The sequence below is a fragment of the Engraulis encrasicolus genome, chromosome 4 (genome assembly GCF_034702125.1).
Source record: "Engraulis encrasicolus isolate BLACKSEA-1 chromosome 4, IST_EnEncr_1.0, whole genome shotgun sequence".
Lineage (NCBI taxonomy): Eukaryota > Metazoa > Chordata > Actinopteri > Clupeiformes > Engraulidae > Engraulis > Engraulis encrasicolus.
Window position 1 is genome coordinate 38,818,709 of NC_085860.1, and position 17,842 is coordinate 38,836,550.

At 43.1% G+C, this 17,842-nt stretch overlaps 1 protein-coding gene across 1 annotated transcript in view; it reads right to left on the reverse strand.

Moving 5' to 3' along the window:
- The window catches only part of sema7a (semaphorin 7A (JohnMiltonHagen blood group)), a 31,739-nt gene that overhangs the window by 3,445 nt on the left and 10,452 nt on the right, over positions 1-17,842 (reverse strand). Inside the window, exons 8-13 of the mRNA XM_063197390.1 lie at positions 16,065-16,243; positions 14,607-14,715; positions 9,926-10,118; positions 6,511-6,626; positions 3,270-3,415; positions 2,736-2,788 (exon numbers count right to left, since the gene is read on the reverse strand). Coding sequence (XP_063053460.1) covers positions 2,736-2,788; positions 3,270-3,415; positions 6,511-6,626; positions 9,926-10,118; positions 14,607-14,715; positions 16,065-16,243 — 796 coding nt within the window. The remainder of the gene's footprint in view (positions 1-2,735; positions 2,789-3,269; positions 3,416-6,510; positions 6,627-9,925; positions 10,119-14,606; positions 14,716-16,064; positions 16,244-17,842) is intronic.

Consider the following 17,842-nt stretch of genomic DNA (forward strand, 5'->3'; position numbering starts at 1 on the left):
GCTGGTCGTAACCACCCAAGACAATGCCCGACGTTCTATTTCCAGTCACAAATATCAAACAGTGCTTGATTTCTATGATTTGCAATCATTGACTCTTTGATCTGCCAAAGTTCCATCTTAGAACGTCGGCCACGACGAGGAAATTCCGCCCGACAATCGATTGCGATGGTCCTGGAGGGTAACGTTCCACCAATAAGGGGGGTTTTCAGCAGAGAATCGGGCCGATAGTTGTGTAGTTTGAGCCTAGCTTTAGGGAGGCATAGAACTCTGAGAGTAACTGTCAGATTTTGAATAGGATTCTAGAACTTTGCTGTAGAACACTCCTAGGCAATTGTCTTGCTGGGGAACTAATTACAGTCAGCTGCTTAGCCTAGTGGGTAGGGTGTTGCAAGTTCAAATCCCACCTCAACCTAAAGTGCATTTTATCTTATACAATATGCACTGTATATATACTGTATATACTATGTTACATATTTCACTGTCATTCCACTTTCACTTTGCTAAGGTAGGCTACATTTCATTAAGTATTCTAACCTGGTTCTCACGCGATGGTTGTTATCAACCATCTGGAACATTGACAATCACTTAGCTCTGGAAAGGCGCGGGTGTGTTCAAAACAGCTCGAACCTGATTGGAGAATTCACGTGGCTTTTTTTTAATCACTTCTACTTCAACCACTGACTTGTATATACCCCTCCCCGCGATACTGATTGGACAGACCATGAAATATCTGATGCCGTTCGGGCTCTTCTAAGATTTCCAGACCCTCGTGCGAGCTCACAAAGTTTAACGAAGATGCACAATGCATGATGGGTCTGCGTGAGAGCCAGGCTAAAAAAGTTTAGGATATACTGTACAGTGTTCCTTAGCTAAGTTAGGATAGCATGTATGCTATTTTTCCTAATACTGCTAATCTCTGGCCCAAAAGGCAAGCCCCCTTTTTTGTACTTTCCGCAACAATGCAGTCCCATCTGCACAGAGGCTGTGGTGTGTCTAGCTATAGCAGCCTACACGTAATACACATTGTAAGACAGAGCAAACGTATTGTTGCCCACATGCAGACATTCAGACAGACAATAGAGAGATCAAACATACTGCACTGCATACAGCTGCATACGTACAAACATTAACATAATTGAGGAAAAAAGTTGTACAGTATTTAAAAAATTAAGGGGGCTTGCCTTGGCTGCTGTAGAACACTCCTAGGCAATCACATATTGTCCAATATATATATTATACAATATACACACATATATATTGTATGTTACATATGTCAGTGTGATTCCACTTTCACTTCGCTAAAGTAGATTAGTGTGCATGCTAGTTAGGGTAGCATGTAAACTATTTATCCTAAAACTGCTTACCTCTGGCCCAAAAGGCAAGCCCCCTTTTTGCATTTTCTGCGAGAATGCAGTCTAGTTCAAGTTGAAAAGTGTTCAGATAACATTTAGGTAATTCACATTCTGATGGTGAAGCAGATGATGAGTCAGAGTTGGGTGTTAATGTACAGTACATGATATTAGGTATGAGGTTTGTGGTATTGGCAGTGATGAAATATCTAGAGTTTCACAAATGTAGCTGTGAACCACCCATAAGAACACCAATGCATTACATGAAGTTCATGTAATGTCACATCTATTCCTACCACAAATGCGATCCATCCAGCTCTAAATCAAGTGATGGTACAGTAATAAGCACTGGCAGCAGACTGAGTCAGACATGGGTGTTCACATGCATGAAATCGGACTATATAGCTTAACTCAACCCAGCTGGCCATTAAATGCTTCTGACACATCATGGTAAAAAGCTTTTCATAGGCTACGTTTACATGAGACATTAATTCCAAATTAACTCCATTTCATTCTGTATAAAGCTTAATTCCGCTCTGAAAATGTCATGTAAATACCTCTTAATTCTGAATTAAAGGAAAGATCAAAGTAAACTCGACGGAACTATGTAATTCGGAATGATTCATTTGGAATTAAAAACATCATGTAAACGTATACACTGAGTCATTCATCTGAGGACATTTGTGAGAATGTCAACATTCTGCCATATTGATGTTAGCCTGACAGGCCAGACCATTCATTCCAAATTACTTCGTAATTCACGAATGGTCTGATTGCTCTTCTCTGGGGAGGGTTTCCAGGCGGCCGGGCAATAAGCACTTGGGCGCATAATAACATACATCATGAACGCCACTGTCAGCGATTGATCACCACTCATTTCAAACCAGAGCTGAGCTCACTCCTCCCACCCAAGCGCTTCAGATCATCAAGGATTCAGACCAAAAATGAATTACGAACTAGTTGATGTGGTTTGGTAAAACCAGGCTGTATTGAAAAACACGGAAGAGGCGCAATTGAAAAGCTGCAAAAAATTGGACACACACTTCTACTTGTTTCTTTCCATAGAATGTGGTGAGGTGAAGCGTTCTTAAACTTCAATGTTTTGCCATTATTCCTACATTACGCTGTCATGGGTGACATTGCATGGCCTTGAGCACCGCCATTTTAGCATGAGGGAAAACTTTCAGCTAGCATAGATTCTACATAGCAGACACATGATTATTATATTAATAATATGGGTTAATAAAAGGTAATCCAAGTCAAATGAAATTTAAATAATTTTAACAGGCCTTTGTATTTATTTGGAAAAGAGCTCATATCTATATATAATGCACCACACGCATTTGTAAGAAGACAAGGAAACATTCAAGATGATCTGTGCTGTACCTGTTTTTGGACACACGTCCGTTTGCCCTGTCCCAATGTTCTGAACGCCCCGTCTGGAAAGCAAACAAGCAATAAAAGTTGATATTTCTACTGCATGTATTCACCACAGTTAACCACAAGCTACAGAAATCATTGGACCTCATCAGCCATCAAGTAACAGACTACTTTTTGTCCTTAGCTGTATTTCATACCATACTTTTCAGTGCCAGGAACACATTCCATAGGATTGTAACTATTGCTATAACATGGAAAGAAAACTGGTCCACTTCAGAAAGACTAGGCCAGGGATGACTGGAACACTCAGATACTTTGTGTTATTTTATTGTGGTGCAAACATAAAGACTGACGTTTCGACGCAGTGCGCGCCTTCTTCAGAGTCCGAAGTGGACCAGTTTACTTTCCATTATCTACCATCCTGGACTGGAGGCCCCAAGAGGGTTAGAGCGCAAGTGACTTCACTTTTACATGTTGCTATAACATGTTTACAGGACAACAAGCATTTGAGCGCTACAATGAATAAACAAGACAACATACGGGACATCAGCTGTGCATCCCTTGGGCGTCCACGAGCAGTAGGGGTCACGAGCCAGAACACATTCTGCACAAGATTTATTATAGTCCTGGCATCTCTGCAGGTCCAAATACGACATCTGGCCTGGATATCCGATGATCAGCTTCCTCTACACAGACAAAAGGAAGGAAACAACAGATCAGTCTTAAGCCTTTATGACTTTCAACCGACACTCAAACAGCACTGAACTGCACTCTGCCTGTAGCAAATGAGGGCCAGTTTTACAGTTTAATTTCACACATCACATCACATTGTGTCACATACAGGCTGTGCTGCAAAATGCAAAGTTATGTAACATGCATCACTCAGATGGGAGCACATTGGACGAGTGGTTTTATATACAGCGAAACGGCAAGTAATAGCTACTGATGATGTCTATGAGATAGGTGTTGTTTATTTGTGTAATTTGTCATTTGTAGATACTGAAAAATCACACATCCTCTTCTGCTGTCAAATTCAGGTTTATCACCCATGGGTTATACACAGACCAAATCGGTGACCTGCAGTGATTTTGGGAGAATAATCTGACACTCATGCAGCAGACTGGCATCCTGTGAAAGCTAATTTATTTCGGCTGCGAATTTCTTCCGTTTAACGCAAAAATGCTCTGCTCTGCCCTGGTGCTGCTGCAAGTTTCTTCTGTTTAACGCAGAAATGCTCTGCTGTGCCCTGACCTAACCTTAACCTGTCAGTGAAGTAACATTTCTGCTGCTTTACTTTTGCCAAGAACAGCAAAACCATGGAAGTGGCAAAATTGTGACCGGAGCAAAACCCATGGCTAAACCTTACCTGTCACAGGTGTTGTGGAGCACGAGTTAACATGCAAAGGCGCGATGCACAAACGCGCTAGACGGTTCAAGTCTGCGACTCTGTGTATACATGGGTTCACCGTGTTTATCAACACGCTATTGTGAGGAGGGGCAAGACACTGGCAGCCAACCACGTGAGCTAATTTTTTGACCGACAGCGGTTTCCAACAATCAGAGGTTGAGTTATGCACAGCTAGTTTCGCGCAGTCAGGGGAAAACAAAAATGTAGAACCCATGTACAATCTTAACGCTCTGGCAGAGAGCGTAGAGAGAGAGAGGTTCCATTGGCCCATTGTTTCCGGGTTCTATTATTGCAAGGGGGAGGGGGGGAAATCCCTCTTTAGGCAGACCTAGGCAGACCTAAGGACTGTTCTATTCAATGCTAGGAGTATTATGACACGCCCCTTTAGGCAGACCGGAACCTGGTCATGTTAGGTGCCCATAGCAACCTATTATAATGGCATATCTCTATATACTTAAAGAATCTCTGGCTCTGGCATGAAGACATGTTGCATGCAGAGCAGCTGCAGCAAGCCATCCGAGTCATCTTAGTCCACGACAGCTGCAGTGCTCTTGGCATGTTGCACTCATTGCACCATCCTCGCATCATACAGGGACACAATTGTTAAGCCTATTTCAGTGTGCATTTTTGACTACTCATAAGTGAATATGTGGAATCTGAATATATACAGTATTTGCAGCTAGAGGCAGTGTGTGGTATACCGTTACATCCTCATTTACTTACAGTATACAATGGCTTTATGTGCATTTGACCACTGTTGGGAAAGTTACTTGAAAACTGTAATGCACTACTTATTACATGTTACTGTCATTTAAAAGTAATGCCTTACATTACAACATTACTTTTTTTTTTTTAAAGTAAGGCATTACACTACTTTTGCATTACTTTTAGTTACTTTAGCCAAAATGACTGGAAATAAGGATTTGGCAATCTACAGTGCAAATCTATGAGGTGGCATGACTTTCACCTGCCATCCACAAGTCGTTTTGGAAGCCTGCAGACTGAAAACCAACATTTTCAGGAATTGCGTCTTACCCACATACAGTAAGGCCTAAGAAAAATAAAAGTTTGGTTCCGGTTGGTTGTCAGGTTTGGTCATCGTCCGGTCGGATTTTTTTTTTATTTCCAATTTTTTTTTCAATTTCTTTTTTTTTATGTCCGACCCCCCAACCCCCCACATGCGCCAGATTTTGTCAGAAACGTTGTTGAACAATGCCAAGGACGATAGTGGAGTTGAGGCTTGATAAGTACAGCTGAAGCTACAATGAAATATAATAAGCATTAATATGAGCCAAGAGGCCTATAATATTTTATTTCAAATTGATTTATTTCAATTTTAGTGATGTTTATTTGAACAAAAGTGAGGGGGGTGCAACGTAGGCCTACTCATCCCCCCCCGTCGGATAGCCTACCCTGCCGTGTCCCTGTCTCGTGCGAATGGGATGCATCCCCTCCTTTCCTGACTAATTTGGTGGTGCTATGGCACCTCTTCAAATCGTCAAATTGTTTGTAGGCTACTGTTTTTCGGCGTGGAAAGCGGTTTGGGTTTCAAGTACAGTGTGCATTTAACTTAAATGTTCTTGGCGTCCTTATTTTCAATGGAGTCAAAGTAGTGGGCATATACCCATCTTGAAAACGAGCAAGCTGGATCTTCTGGATCGGTCATCCTTTGTCAGCCTGCCATTTCGAGAGACGAAGCGTGAAAGAGGAAGCAATGTTCTGTGTGAAACTTTAAAATCTCTGCGCGGACGTAGGCTATCGTAGGCAATAGCTGATCTCGCGGTGATCCGCGAACATTGTATAAAGAAAACAAAATACCCACACAAAATTTAGGTGAAAAAATGCGTTGTAATGCATTGTAACGAGGACATATTACCGATTTTTCCCCTGTAATCAGTTACATTACTGCGTTACTCAAAAAGGTAATGCATTACAGTAATTAGTTACTTTTGTAACGAGTTACTCCCAACACTGCATTTGACATTAGTTGGAGTATATGTGTATTGACTACGGCAGTGTGTGTGTGTGTGTGTGTGTGCGCGCGCGCGCGCGCGCGCGCGCGCGCATGTGCACGTGCGTGTCAGCAAGAGATGAATTGCATGCAGCACAGTCATCTGAACCACAACTCAAATGCAATGGCTCAGTTATGCGAGTATGCGGGTGGGAAACACATGCAGTACTCATGGGGTATTGGGGGTGTGTGTTTGCGTACAGTATGGGTTGCGTCCTTGTGCTTACGTGTGTGTGTGTGCGTGTGCGTCCGTCTGTATGTGTGTGTGTGCGTGTGCGTCCGTCTGTATGTGTCTGTATGTGTGTGTGTGTGTGTGTGCGCGAGCGTGTGTGTTTGGGGGGGTGTGTCTGTGTGCATCCTACCCTCTTGGTGTCCAGCTTCATGGACTGGATGGGGGCTGAGAAGCTGTTGAGCTGGGTCTCGGAGATGATGAAGTGCTGCTGCTCATCCTCCAGGATCTTATGAATGGTGCCACTCTCTGCAGGATGGGAATTGCAAGCAAGTACAGTCATAACCACATTCCAGACGTGTGTGTGTGCGCGTGTGCTTGTGCGTCTGTGTGTGTGTGCGTCTGTGTGTGTGTGTGTGTGGTGTGGAATGTGTGCGTCTGTGTGTGTGTCATGGTGTGGTGTGTGTCAGCAAGAGATGAATTGCATGCAGCACAGTCATCTGAACCACAATGCAATGGCTCAGTTATGCGAGTACGAGTGGGGAAACGCATGCAGTACTCATGGGAGTAGAGAATTGTTAACTACAGTACAGTCAGGATACTGTATTCACTAGAAACATTTACAACAGACTTCCTGTGAGCAGCTGCAGACCATCTCCCAACCACAATGAGCAAACGTCTAGTCACTTTCTTGAACACGTGGCCCCCATTTCAAGATTCAAGATTTAAGATTCAAGATTTGTTTATGATGTCTTATTTTAGGTTTGAAGCCTAAAGAGTAAAAATGATTGTGTTTTTGTCTCCTCAAAAAGATTTTTTTTAAAAAGAGAGAGAGAGAGAGAGGGGAGGTGGAAAAAGTGCAAAGAAAGTGCCTTGTTGTTTTCGGCATGAGTTCCGCAATCTAACTGCTTGATGGAAGAAACTACTTTGGAGTCTGGTAGTGTGAGATTTCAGGCTTCTATACCGTTTCCCAGATGGTAATACATAAAACAGTTCATGATTGGGATGACTAGGGTCAGCCAAGATTTTTGTTTGCCTTCCTGATGCTCCTTCCCTCGAATAGCTCCAGTATGAAGGGTAAGTCACAGCCGCATATGTTCTGTGCTGTATGCACAACCCTCTGAAGAGCTCTCCTGTTGGATTGAGACCAGTTCCCATACCATGCAATAATGGTCCCCGTCAGAATGCTCTCAATGGTGCCTCTGTAAAAAGACCTCAGGATCTTGGGTCTCATACCAAACTTTCTCAATCGTCTGAGGTGGTACAGACGTTGCTGGCCTTTTTTTTTTACGATGCGCTGTGTGTGACTGTCCCAGGTGAGGTCTTCTGAGATGGTAACGCCAAGGAACTTAAAGTCTCTCACGCTCTCCACTGTCTCACCGTTGATGTTAATGGTTTCAAATTGGTGCTCTTTCCTCCTGGAGTCATACCTCCCACTCTGGGACCTACCACTACTACGGTACTGACATACCGCCCAACACCCCCACTTTGAGAACTGTTATGAAGATGCTGCTGTTAGCAATGCTGCTGCTGAACGAACGTCATGTTTGCCTTCCACTGAGTCCTCTCTCCCATGACACCGCAGATTGTGAAAGACTAGAGTAGAGTTTCTGAATGGAGGCTCTGACTGACTACAACCTCCCAAGGTGCGTTAGTGAGGAGACAGCTGAGAGGGGGGACTGGCATTGGGGGACAATAGTCTATTTTATTTTATTTTTAATACTAAGGGGGTGTTGGCAGGCTTATGATGAAGTCAAGGGGCTGTTGGGAGGCTTGTGATGAGGTCAAGGGGCCGTTGGGAGGCTTATGATGAGGTCAAGGGGGCGTTTCTTCAAAAAAAAAAAAAGGTTGAGAACCACTAGACGAGAGCACGAGGCATTTCTTGTTTTCCTTCCTTCATGAGCAAAAGCCTAGTTACTTTCTTGAACATGTGGCACCCCATACACCTTGGGAACTATTCAGAACATGCTGCTGTTATAACAATGCTGCTGCTGGGAGAACTTGAATATTGTCTTTTACTAAGTCTTCCTGAGAAATTGATTTCTATTACATGTGGCACCCCATACACCTTGGGAACTATTCAGAACATGCTGCTTTTAACAATGTGCTGTTTCAATTAGGGCTAGAGTTAAAGACAGCAGACAAGGACCTCAGTGAGGGTGACAAAGGCTGGGGCATGGTCCCATCTGTTAAGAATGACATAATGCACAAAGGGAGCCTCTGGGAAGTTCACCCAAAAATAACAATCCGGCTATTATCCACGCTTCCCTTCATCAGTGATGAGATTAAAATAAGGTACACTGCTTTCAAGTACTTAATGACTTGATAGAACAGAAGTGTAGAACTTGCTCATTTTACATTGCTGATTTTACAGTATGAGAGATGGATCATTCTGCACACTGGGTGTATGGTTAAAAAAATATATTGCTATGGTTAAAGGCAACGATTAGTTTATCTAGTTACTGCATTTACAGTACCTGGCACTAGGATTATTTCCATTGTGGAATGCACATACCTTTGACAAAAAAACATTGATTACACATTAATTAACTCTTAAATCCGACTGTGAGTAGCACAAGTTATACTGTACACCCAGGCTGAGAGCGCACTGGATAAAAAGTCTGTATACAGTATCTTTATTTGAATTATTTCATTTTGTTCATATTCAATCCTGGTCTGTGTTGATGTATAATTTTACTATCTATCTCGGGTGGATTGAAATTGGGACAAGTGTCGAATAAACAGAATTGAAATTGAATTGAACAAATAAAACGGGTGAGGCATAAATGCAATTTCGTTGTGTGCAGTGTGCAGTGTTCACTTGTGTGCTGTGGAGTGCTGTGTCACAATGACAATGGGAGTTGGAGTTTCCCAATGGGCTTTCACTTTTTCACTTTCAGTAAAAAATATATTATTTGATTTCTTCTGATTGCTCTGATGAAATAATCAGGGCGTCCCTCCTATCCCTAATGGGGTGACTGGGGAAGGAACTGGTGACTGGAACGGTGATGGTGAAGCCAGATGATTGAGTCAGACTTGGGTGTTCACGCACAGTACACTACACTCCATGACACCAGATGAAGTAAATAGCAGAAAATAATCAGGTTTGAGGCATTATCAGTGATGAGGACACACCTCTTTTCTATGGTCTGTATACATTTCCAAAAAAAAGTTATGTTGATGGGCTATGTTGATGTTTTTGCCTGGTTGTATGATTATTTATTTGGTTTTTGACCCATTGTGAAGCATGGAAAGAAAGGAGTAACCGGAGCATCTTCAGATGTGGAAGTTTACTTGTTTTATTGGGCAAGTGCCAAGACTAATGTTTCAACATTCTCACGTCTTCTTCAGAGTCAATAACTGCTATGGAAATACCAGACAAGTTTTCAAGGACTGTGCATAGCATACGGGCGTGGATGACTGCAGTAATTGCAGCTGATTGCAGCTTGGCAGGATTGTAGCAAGTGAGTGTGTGTGTGTGTGTGTGTGTGTGTGTGTGTGTGTGTGTGTGTGTGTGTGTGTGTGTGTGTGTGTGTGTGTGTGTGTGTGTGTGTGTGTGTGTGTGTGTGTGTGTGTGTGTGTGTGTGTGTATGTGGTAGAAAACATACCTGTGGCAAGAAGAAACACATTGTATGTGTCATTGTTGGTGTCGACTTGATCCACGGCTATTTTGGTATAGTTGTTGCTGCTGACATAGAATGGAGCCTGCCATTTGATTGGTCGAATCCAGTCTGTCATCTCAGAGTGCTCCTTGATGACGGTGATGGTACCAATGGGGATGTTCCTGCTGTTCCTAGTACACTGCCAATCAAAAACAGACATGGAGATGCCACACATCACCAAACATTGTTGTCGTCTGCTACATTTCCTGTGTTGGCTTCCATCTTAGAGTTTGCAGTAAATAACATAATACTTGCCATGTGTTTTCTAATCCAAGCAGACTGAAATATTTGAGGAGAGTAGCCACAGTTGTAAATCAAACAGGCTACAGATCATATTAACAAATATGTGTGTGTGTGTGTGTGTGTGTGTGTGTGTGTGTGTGTGTGTGTGTGTGTGTGTGTGTGTGTGTGTGTGTGTGTGTGTGTGTGTGTGTGTGTGTGTGTGTGTGTGTGTGTGTGTGTGTGTGTGTGTGTGTGTGTGTGTGTGTGTGTGTGTGTGGCTTATGTTTGGGGGGTGAGCATTTGCCGACATTCCAAGTCTGTTGTCTGTACACAGCACACAGTCAAGGGCGCCGGAACGAGTTTTAGAGTTGTGGTGCTTCTTTTTCTTGACTCTTTATTTCTTAATAATGGTACTGCTGCTGCACAGAGAGCCTAATTTAGGGAGCCCAAATGTGGGGACGCCAATGCACCACTGCATCCCCCTTTCCTGCACCTCTGCACACAGTGTATATACATGATGCATCCCTCATTCTGTGTGAGTGGTTCTTTCCACCAGGTGCCCCTGGAGAGCTGTGCAGGGAGACAGTACCATGTTCGGGGCACTTGAGTCATGGAGGAGAATGGGAGAGAAGCCTGGTTATTCACTGCCCCACACGCACCTTGCGGTATCAGGAATCAAATAGCAACCGTTAACCCCTTAGCACAGAGCCTCTGTTATAACCTTATTGTCTTTCTTCGGGTTTCAATAAACGCACACTGTGTGAGGTGCGTACCAGGCACGTGCGCTCCAATACGGCAGGGGAGGCAGTGCCTCACCAGTCATGAGAATGATGAGATGCAGTAAATGTGAATAATAGTAACAATAACAATTATTGTTTTCGAGCATCTGCGCCATAACTACCATTTGTGCAGTATTTAAACAGTTTCAATCATTTTCGTGGCCAAAATCGTAATATTTGCCCATTTCATGTCAAATTGCTCCGAATATGCTGACTATGGGGCAACTCCGAACTTGCCTCACCCAGGATTGCGCAATCCCTCCTTAACAAGCTTGAGCGCATGCGCCATTTTGCTCGTTCTGTGTATGCAACCTGGTAATATTGTATTAAACGTTTTATACACTTAATAGAAATATGTATGGTGTGAGCTCATTTTCCTGATAATGTTTTACTATTTTCTACGTGTGATTATCATTTCTTTACTCTGAACGCTTTCCACTGAAAGATACAGTAGTGCGGCGAGCTGCAGCTTGGCCTCACCCTCGTTCTGGCATTGAGAGTCTTGCTGGCAGTTACGTCATAGCGAATCTGAAGTTCAAAATAGTCGGTGTCATTAGTGTTGGCTAGCTTGTTCACTTTGACCATGGTGGATTTCATAACGAAACTAAGATCATTCTCAAAGTTGGATTTCCAAGGGAAACAAGACGTGATAAAGAATGGACGACCGACACCAGAGCTGAGGAAATTGATTCAGGAGATTGGACAGAAGATTATTTGATCATTTCACAGTGAGTGGTACAACCGAAAAGACTGGCTATGTGGAATGGGAGACAACAAGCAAAACAATGTTAGCAGTTTGCTAGCTGGGTTGGATATGTCAAACCGTGAGAATATTATTGCTAGAAGCCCTGTAATCAAGACAGCATTTCAAGGTAAGGAAATTTGATTATTACATTTGCCCGCCGTGGCGTTGACTTGGGTCTAAGTCTTATTTGATTTTGTCAAGATGAAGGAAGAGTTGTTTGAAAAATAGATCGGTTGCATTGGTTTTACAGTAGCTATGTTTCACATATGCATTTCAGGCGTAATCTTAACCTGCAACTAGTGAGAATGTTTTGAATGACATAGCAATGGCTACATGTCTCAAAGAATAATTCATCACGAGTGATTTTGGCAACAGAACGAACTAGGGGTTGTGGGTTCCTGAATTTTGGTTTGGTTTGCGGCTGTGTGTTCACTTTGCCAGTCCCAGCATGCCCAAGTGATAACGTTGCTTGCCTCAAAATTCACCATAAGAGCGTTTTTGTCCAAAATGCTCGTGTGGCTTGGGGTGATCAGCGTCCCCTCTTTCAAAGACCAGAAAACACTGAGAATTGCCTTGTATCTTGACGGCCTATAAAAATACAGTATAATCCTGGACACATATCGCGTCTGATCTGAATGTGGTGTCCACCTTGCACTAAACAATCTTGCTTACAGACATATTGGTGTAGGGAGGAGGAGTAGGCCTAGTAGTATCGCAGCCTGTGCAGTAGGTAGGTGGAACTAAACGTGACTCTGCTGCCAGTTATATGGTGAACTTGACTCGAACTTGTTAAATGGCACTGCCCCACCGTTGTACACCGTGTGTAATGGCATACATGGCTGGGAACTCTGTGTGTGTGTGTGTGTGTGTGTGTGTGTGTGTGTGTGTGTGTGTGTGTGTGTGTGTGTGTGTGTGTGTGTGTGTGTGTGTGTGTGTGTGTGTGTGTGTGTGTGTGAGTGAGAGAGAGATATCTAATAGCATTTTCTCTAAATGCAGTATGTTTTAATATGTAGGCCTACCTTATGTTAAGAAAGCTATGACATATGAAACTTATAGGTATTTGGGCAAATATTGATTTGAAAATCTGATATTGGAAAAGTCAGTGCCTCACCAGTTATAAAGCTCACCGCACGTCACTGGTGCGTACGGCGGACAATTAGACTCAACTTGAAAAGAATGGTTGTCGCACACTCGGAACTTCATATAGTTACATTAAATAAGACCAATGTTTCAATCTGATTATCAAGGTCAATAATTAACCTTATTGTCACCAAAACGTTAATAACCAAGTCTTAATTGTTTACATTAGACTCTCTGCATTGTCATAGCAATGATGTAGTTGAGTGTTTTTAGCAGAGTGAATAGGCCGGTTGTGACAGGCCCATCTGCAGTAAGAGGCTAAGCAACAAGCCTGAATCTAACTATCTAACCTCACTACCCATCTGAACTACAGTGCAAATGCAGCATGTTTTATCTGTTTTGTAAACTTGTGCTAAGAGACATGCACCCACAGTTGGGTCCTAGACCTAGAACATATGCACATGCCATGTCACCATAGCACCAACCACTAAACAAACCCAAAACAAAGCTCAGAGACCACCACTTGCAGTCGTACGTAGTATGTGCAAATAATGTGTATTCCCAATAGCATTGGAAATAGAGAAGCAGCCAAGAAGCACGGGGCACAATGAGTCATGCAGGCGGATTGGAAATAGCGTTTCCACATTCATGCTCCACGCGATTGGTGTTTCCAGAGGAACATGCGGGTGAAAAATATTATGGAGGACAAGCTGAAGGGGAAACACCCTCATCAAAACACTCATCAAAGCCACACCAGACCAGAACTCACATGAAAAACAAAAGCGTGCTTTGCAAACACGTGCAAAGTTCATGCAATGCTTTGCCCTGTGCTTTGAAATGAATGCATGATCTTGTTAGAGAAAAAAGGAGGAATGAAAGACTACATACAGTATTTGTCCTTAATGCTGTATTGTCAATTAAGTAAACAAATTCACCTACAGTATCTGTCTACCTGCCTGCCTGTCTTGTGCCTGCCTGCCGGCCAACCTACTTGCCTGTCTTTCTGTCTGCCTGCCTGTCTGCCTGTCTGTCTGTCTGTCTGTCTGTCTGTGCAATGGTGTTCTTTCTGCACAAGGTGGATACCTTAGCAGCACATACCTTCCAACTCCGGGCTATGTGTATGGCAAGAGTGTGAGGGTATCATGACAAAAAGAGACACACAATGTGTAACTTCAGTTCACCTTTTGCACTTTTAAGTCAACATTTTAGAAAGAGAAAGCAGCCTTGTAACGTTTCTTTTCTTTTCGCTTGTAACATTTGACACCGTGTGGCCACAGCATCTGGAAATCACCTTTGAAAGCGAAGCTATTTCACCTCACCTGGTTTCGCATTTCTGTTTTCCCTTACTCACGTCTGTACTGAACAAACCGTATGTCAGCTGTAAACATGAAGCGGCAGAAAAAAAAATCAAATATCAACACATCAGCTGGTGCTTACCGTTCCTGTAATGAAAAAAGGAGGCGCACACAAGAAAGATGTATATTCTAGGCGAAAAGTTACACAAGAAGTCTGCTTGCGTTTCGGACCTCGTCCATTTTCAATGTCTCCAGTAAGACTGTCCTACTGTCACACTGGAGACATTGAAAATGGACTAGGTCCGAAACGTCTGTTGCTCCAGTTTTATGCTCTGGCTTCTTATGTAACTTATCGGCAACATTATACATCTTTCTACACAAGCCTTTTGTGTGCCTCCTTTTTTCATTACTTTCAGTGATCACTACATTTTGGGAGTGGACACACCAATCAATACACGACTCAAAAGTCCAGGTGCAGATGCCAACCTTTTGGGTTTTTCACTTACCGTTCCTGGCCTGGGGTCGGGGATGGGCTCATCATAGCCTTTGAAGTCAGAACTCTCAAAGACTTTGTCAATTTCCTCCATGGAGTAGACACAGACAGCTGTCGAGTTCCTATCACAAGATTCACAGGAGAAACCAAATTGTGGGATTATTCACAGAGCAAAGTGCTGACAAATATAGACATATACTGTTGAGAGATGATTCATGTGAAAAATGAAAAATTCTGAACCATGTTCTGTGTTTCCCTGAATTGATGTGCACTGTGCATGGCTGAGGAGATTGTACATACAAATGGTGGTAAATATTCAAGCGAAAAAGACAGGCAGCACATAGTTTCATAATGAACACCTAAACATGTTAACGCACTTGACTTTTAACTTACAAACCTTTGACTAGCCACAGTTTTTAACATCACTTCTGCAAAAAAAAATCCTGGAATCTTGTTACCTCAGCGGTTCCCAAACATTTGTTGCCAGGACCCCTAATTGCCTTTAAGAATATTTATGCGACCCCCACTCACCATATTCCGAACGACAAACATTATTTGTCCGTTAATATGGCTAAACTCTAGTTTTATATTTGCAGGAGTATAGATATGAAGTAAAAACATGTATTGGCCTTTTAAGGGAAACTGTTACTAACTAATTTATGGAGTTATTAATCTGTATTCTTCCCCAATTTTTATAAAAAAGTCTTTTCTGTCTGCGACCCTCTTGCACTGCAGTATCTGTTAACTGCAAATCTGAGTTAACTGCAAATCTCTCCGAGACCCCAACCTTGAAGAATGCAGTCCTAGAAGACCTCTGTGGTTCCCAGCTGTTAGTGTTTGTTTATCCAGGAAGAGTTTGTAATCAGAGGAAATGGGTTTCAGAGTTATCTTAAAGAACAGACGCAGCAAGACCTTGGGGTGTGGCGGAAGACTGATTGGGCAGTGGAATTTGGACACACTAACCCTTCAAGCCTATATTGACATTTCAAAGTAATGGAGGTAATCAATTAATGGCGATAACTACTGCATGCGCTGAAAAAGGACACATTTCTTAACAGGCATCACCTGAACCATGTTACACATGCTGGATCTTACAAACACTGGAGCAGTGCTGGCCTGGAGATGAGGAGGACGAGGAATTGTAAACACTCAATAGCAAATGGAACACGCACTTCATTTTTGTAAATACACAAATACATTGCATGCCTCACATTCAACCACTCCCACACACATTCACACACCCACTGAGCCACAAACAGTGGTGGTTCTACCCCTTTGGGGGCCCTACTGTAGGTGAAATATAGACATGGGCCCCCCTTGAATTATTTTTGATGGCATTTACTATGGCAGGGTTGACTAATGGGGACCCCTACAGTTTTGATGGGGCCCTAGGCAGTTGCCTAGTATGTCTATTGGTAGGGCCAGCTCTGGCCACAAGAGTGGGCCGGCAGAGGACAGGAGCAGTGCTCACCAGCTACTGGAGAACAGCGCGTACACCCGGGACTTCCTCCAGTCGGCATGAGGCTGGAAGTGGATGTCCTGGAGACGGTTGAAGTAAAGCGACTCGCTCGGGATGCCGCACACAAGCCGAGCCTTCAGAAACGAGGTCCAAATGTTCTGGAAAAACCTCTTGGATCCACCCTCGTCCACCTGCAAGAAGGGAGGCCATGGTCAGAACAGCACAGAACAGCACAGCTAATGTAAACTCATCTCAGCTGGAAAAACAGTGGAGGTTCTGCATTGGCTGGTTCCCAAATTGGGGGTCAGGGCAAGGATAAGCTATTTCTGCTGGGTCTGCTAGGTCAGCGGTTCCCAAACTTTACCATGACAAGCACCCCATATACTGGTAGATTCCAGCCAAGGCTACCCTTACATGGGTCGTGCACACTATTTTTTCTGTGCACTCCCTTTCACAATCTATATATTCTATTCCTGTGTATCAGGACCCCATTCGGATATATAAAATAATAGCAATAGTAGTGCTGTTCAGATATGCTATCGATTATTAGCATGCAGTTCCTAACTAATGGGAATATTGTTTATCTTATTTTTGTTTATTTTGGTGTACATTAATTATTCAATCATTTATTTTGTTTTGCTATACTTTTTCTTCCAACTTGCCGCAGACCCCCTAGCACCCCTTGAAAACCACTGTTCTAGGGGGTCACAAAGGTTCTGCTGGCGGTTCAAGAAGATAATGGACTGTTTGCATAAAACCTTGAATATACTGTATGTTTTCATATAATAGTCCCATTCATTATATTGTGAGTACAGTAATAGTCAAAGGTTAGTAATTGAATTTACTTTTCCTGTGATTTTCACATTAAAATGTAGCAAAATTAAGGAAAAAAACGTTTGCCATATATATGGAATATATGATGGGGGTGTCCCGAAAATATTCTTAGGTCTAAAAGGGGGTCAAGGCAGAAGAAAAAAAGTTCGTGAACCACTGAGTATGAGTATGCTTTCATGTCAGAGACGGTCCCAAAGACAGGTGCAAGATATGAGGCTCCCCCTCTGGGCTGTCCTGTCCACACCCAACTCACCCCCAGTCATAAAACAGAGCCAACACAAACCCCACTGATAAACGTGGCCTGCAAGTTCAACACAACACAAGCCTCTTTGTTTAAGAAAACAGTCGACTTATTAAATATGTTGAAACAACAAGCATGGTCGGGCACTGAACCACACACAACATGGATGGGATGGGAGTCTGGGATCGTTGTGAGGTCAGGAATATGAGAGAGGGGGTCGATGTGAGAGCGGCCAATGGCAATCAAGATGAAGAGAACCAGACAGTCACTTTCCCAGGAACAACACGTGACGCATTAAACGTGTTGTGTGACGTAGTTTACGGTATCCAAATTTGCCAGACACAGTTTATCGGATCCATTTACATTGACAAACCCCTCCTCCTCTCATGTGTGTCTTTGGAGTTTCTGATGACCAGGGAGGCTAACAATACACAGAGTCATGTTACCAATCGCTTTCATCACGGCAAGATTAATAATTCAACGTCAATCTGCTCAGCGGCACACCAGAAACAGGATACACAAGGCAGGACATGGCATGACAGCAAATGATACGGGGTGCGTGGTTACGTCTGAGAATAGCCTCTCCCATTCAGTAAGCCCCCATTCACAATGGGGCTGTGTTATCAGAAAGGCCTTGTTACGGGCACTACAACAATTGAAATTGTCTGACCTTACGGTGACGTTACTGCGATAGGCTATACAGTATCTCAAGCAT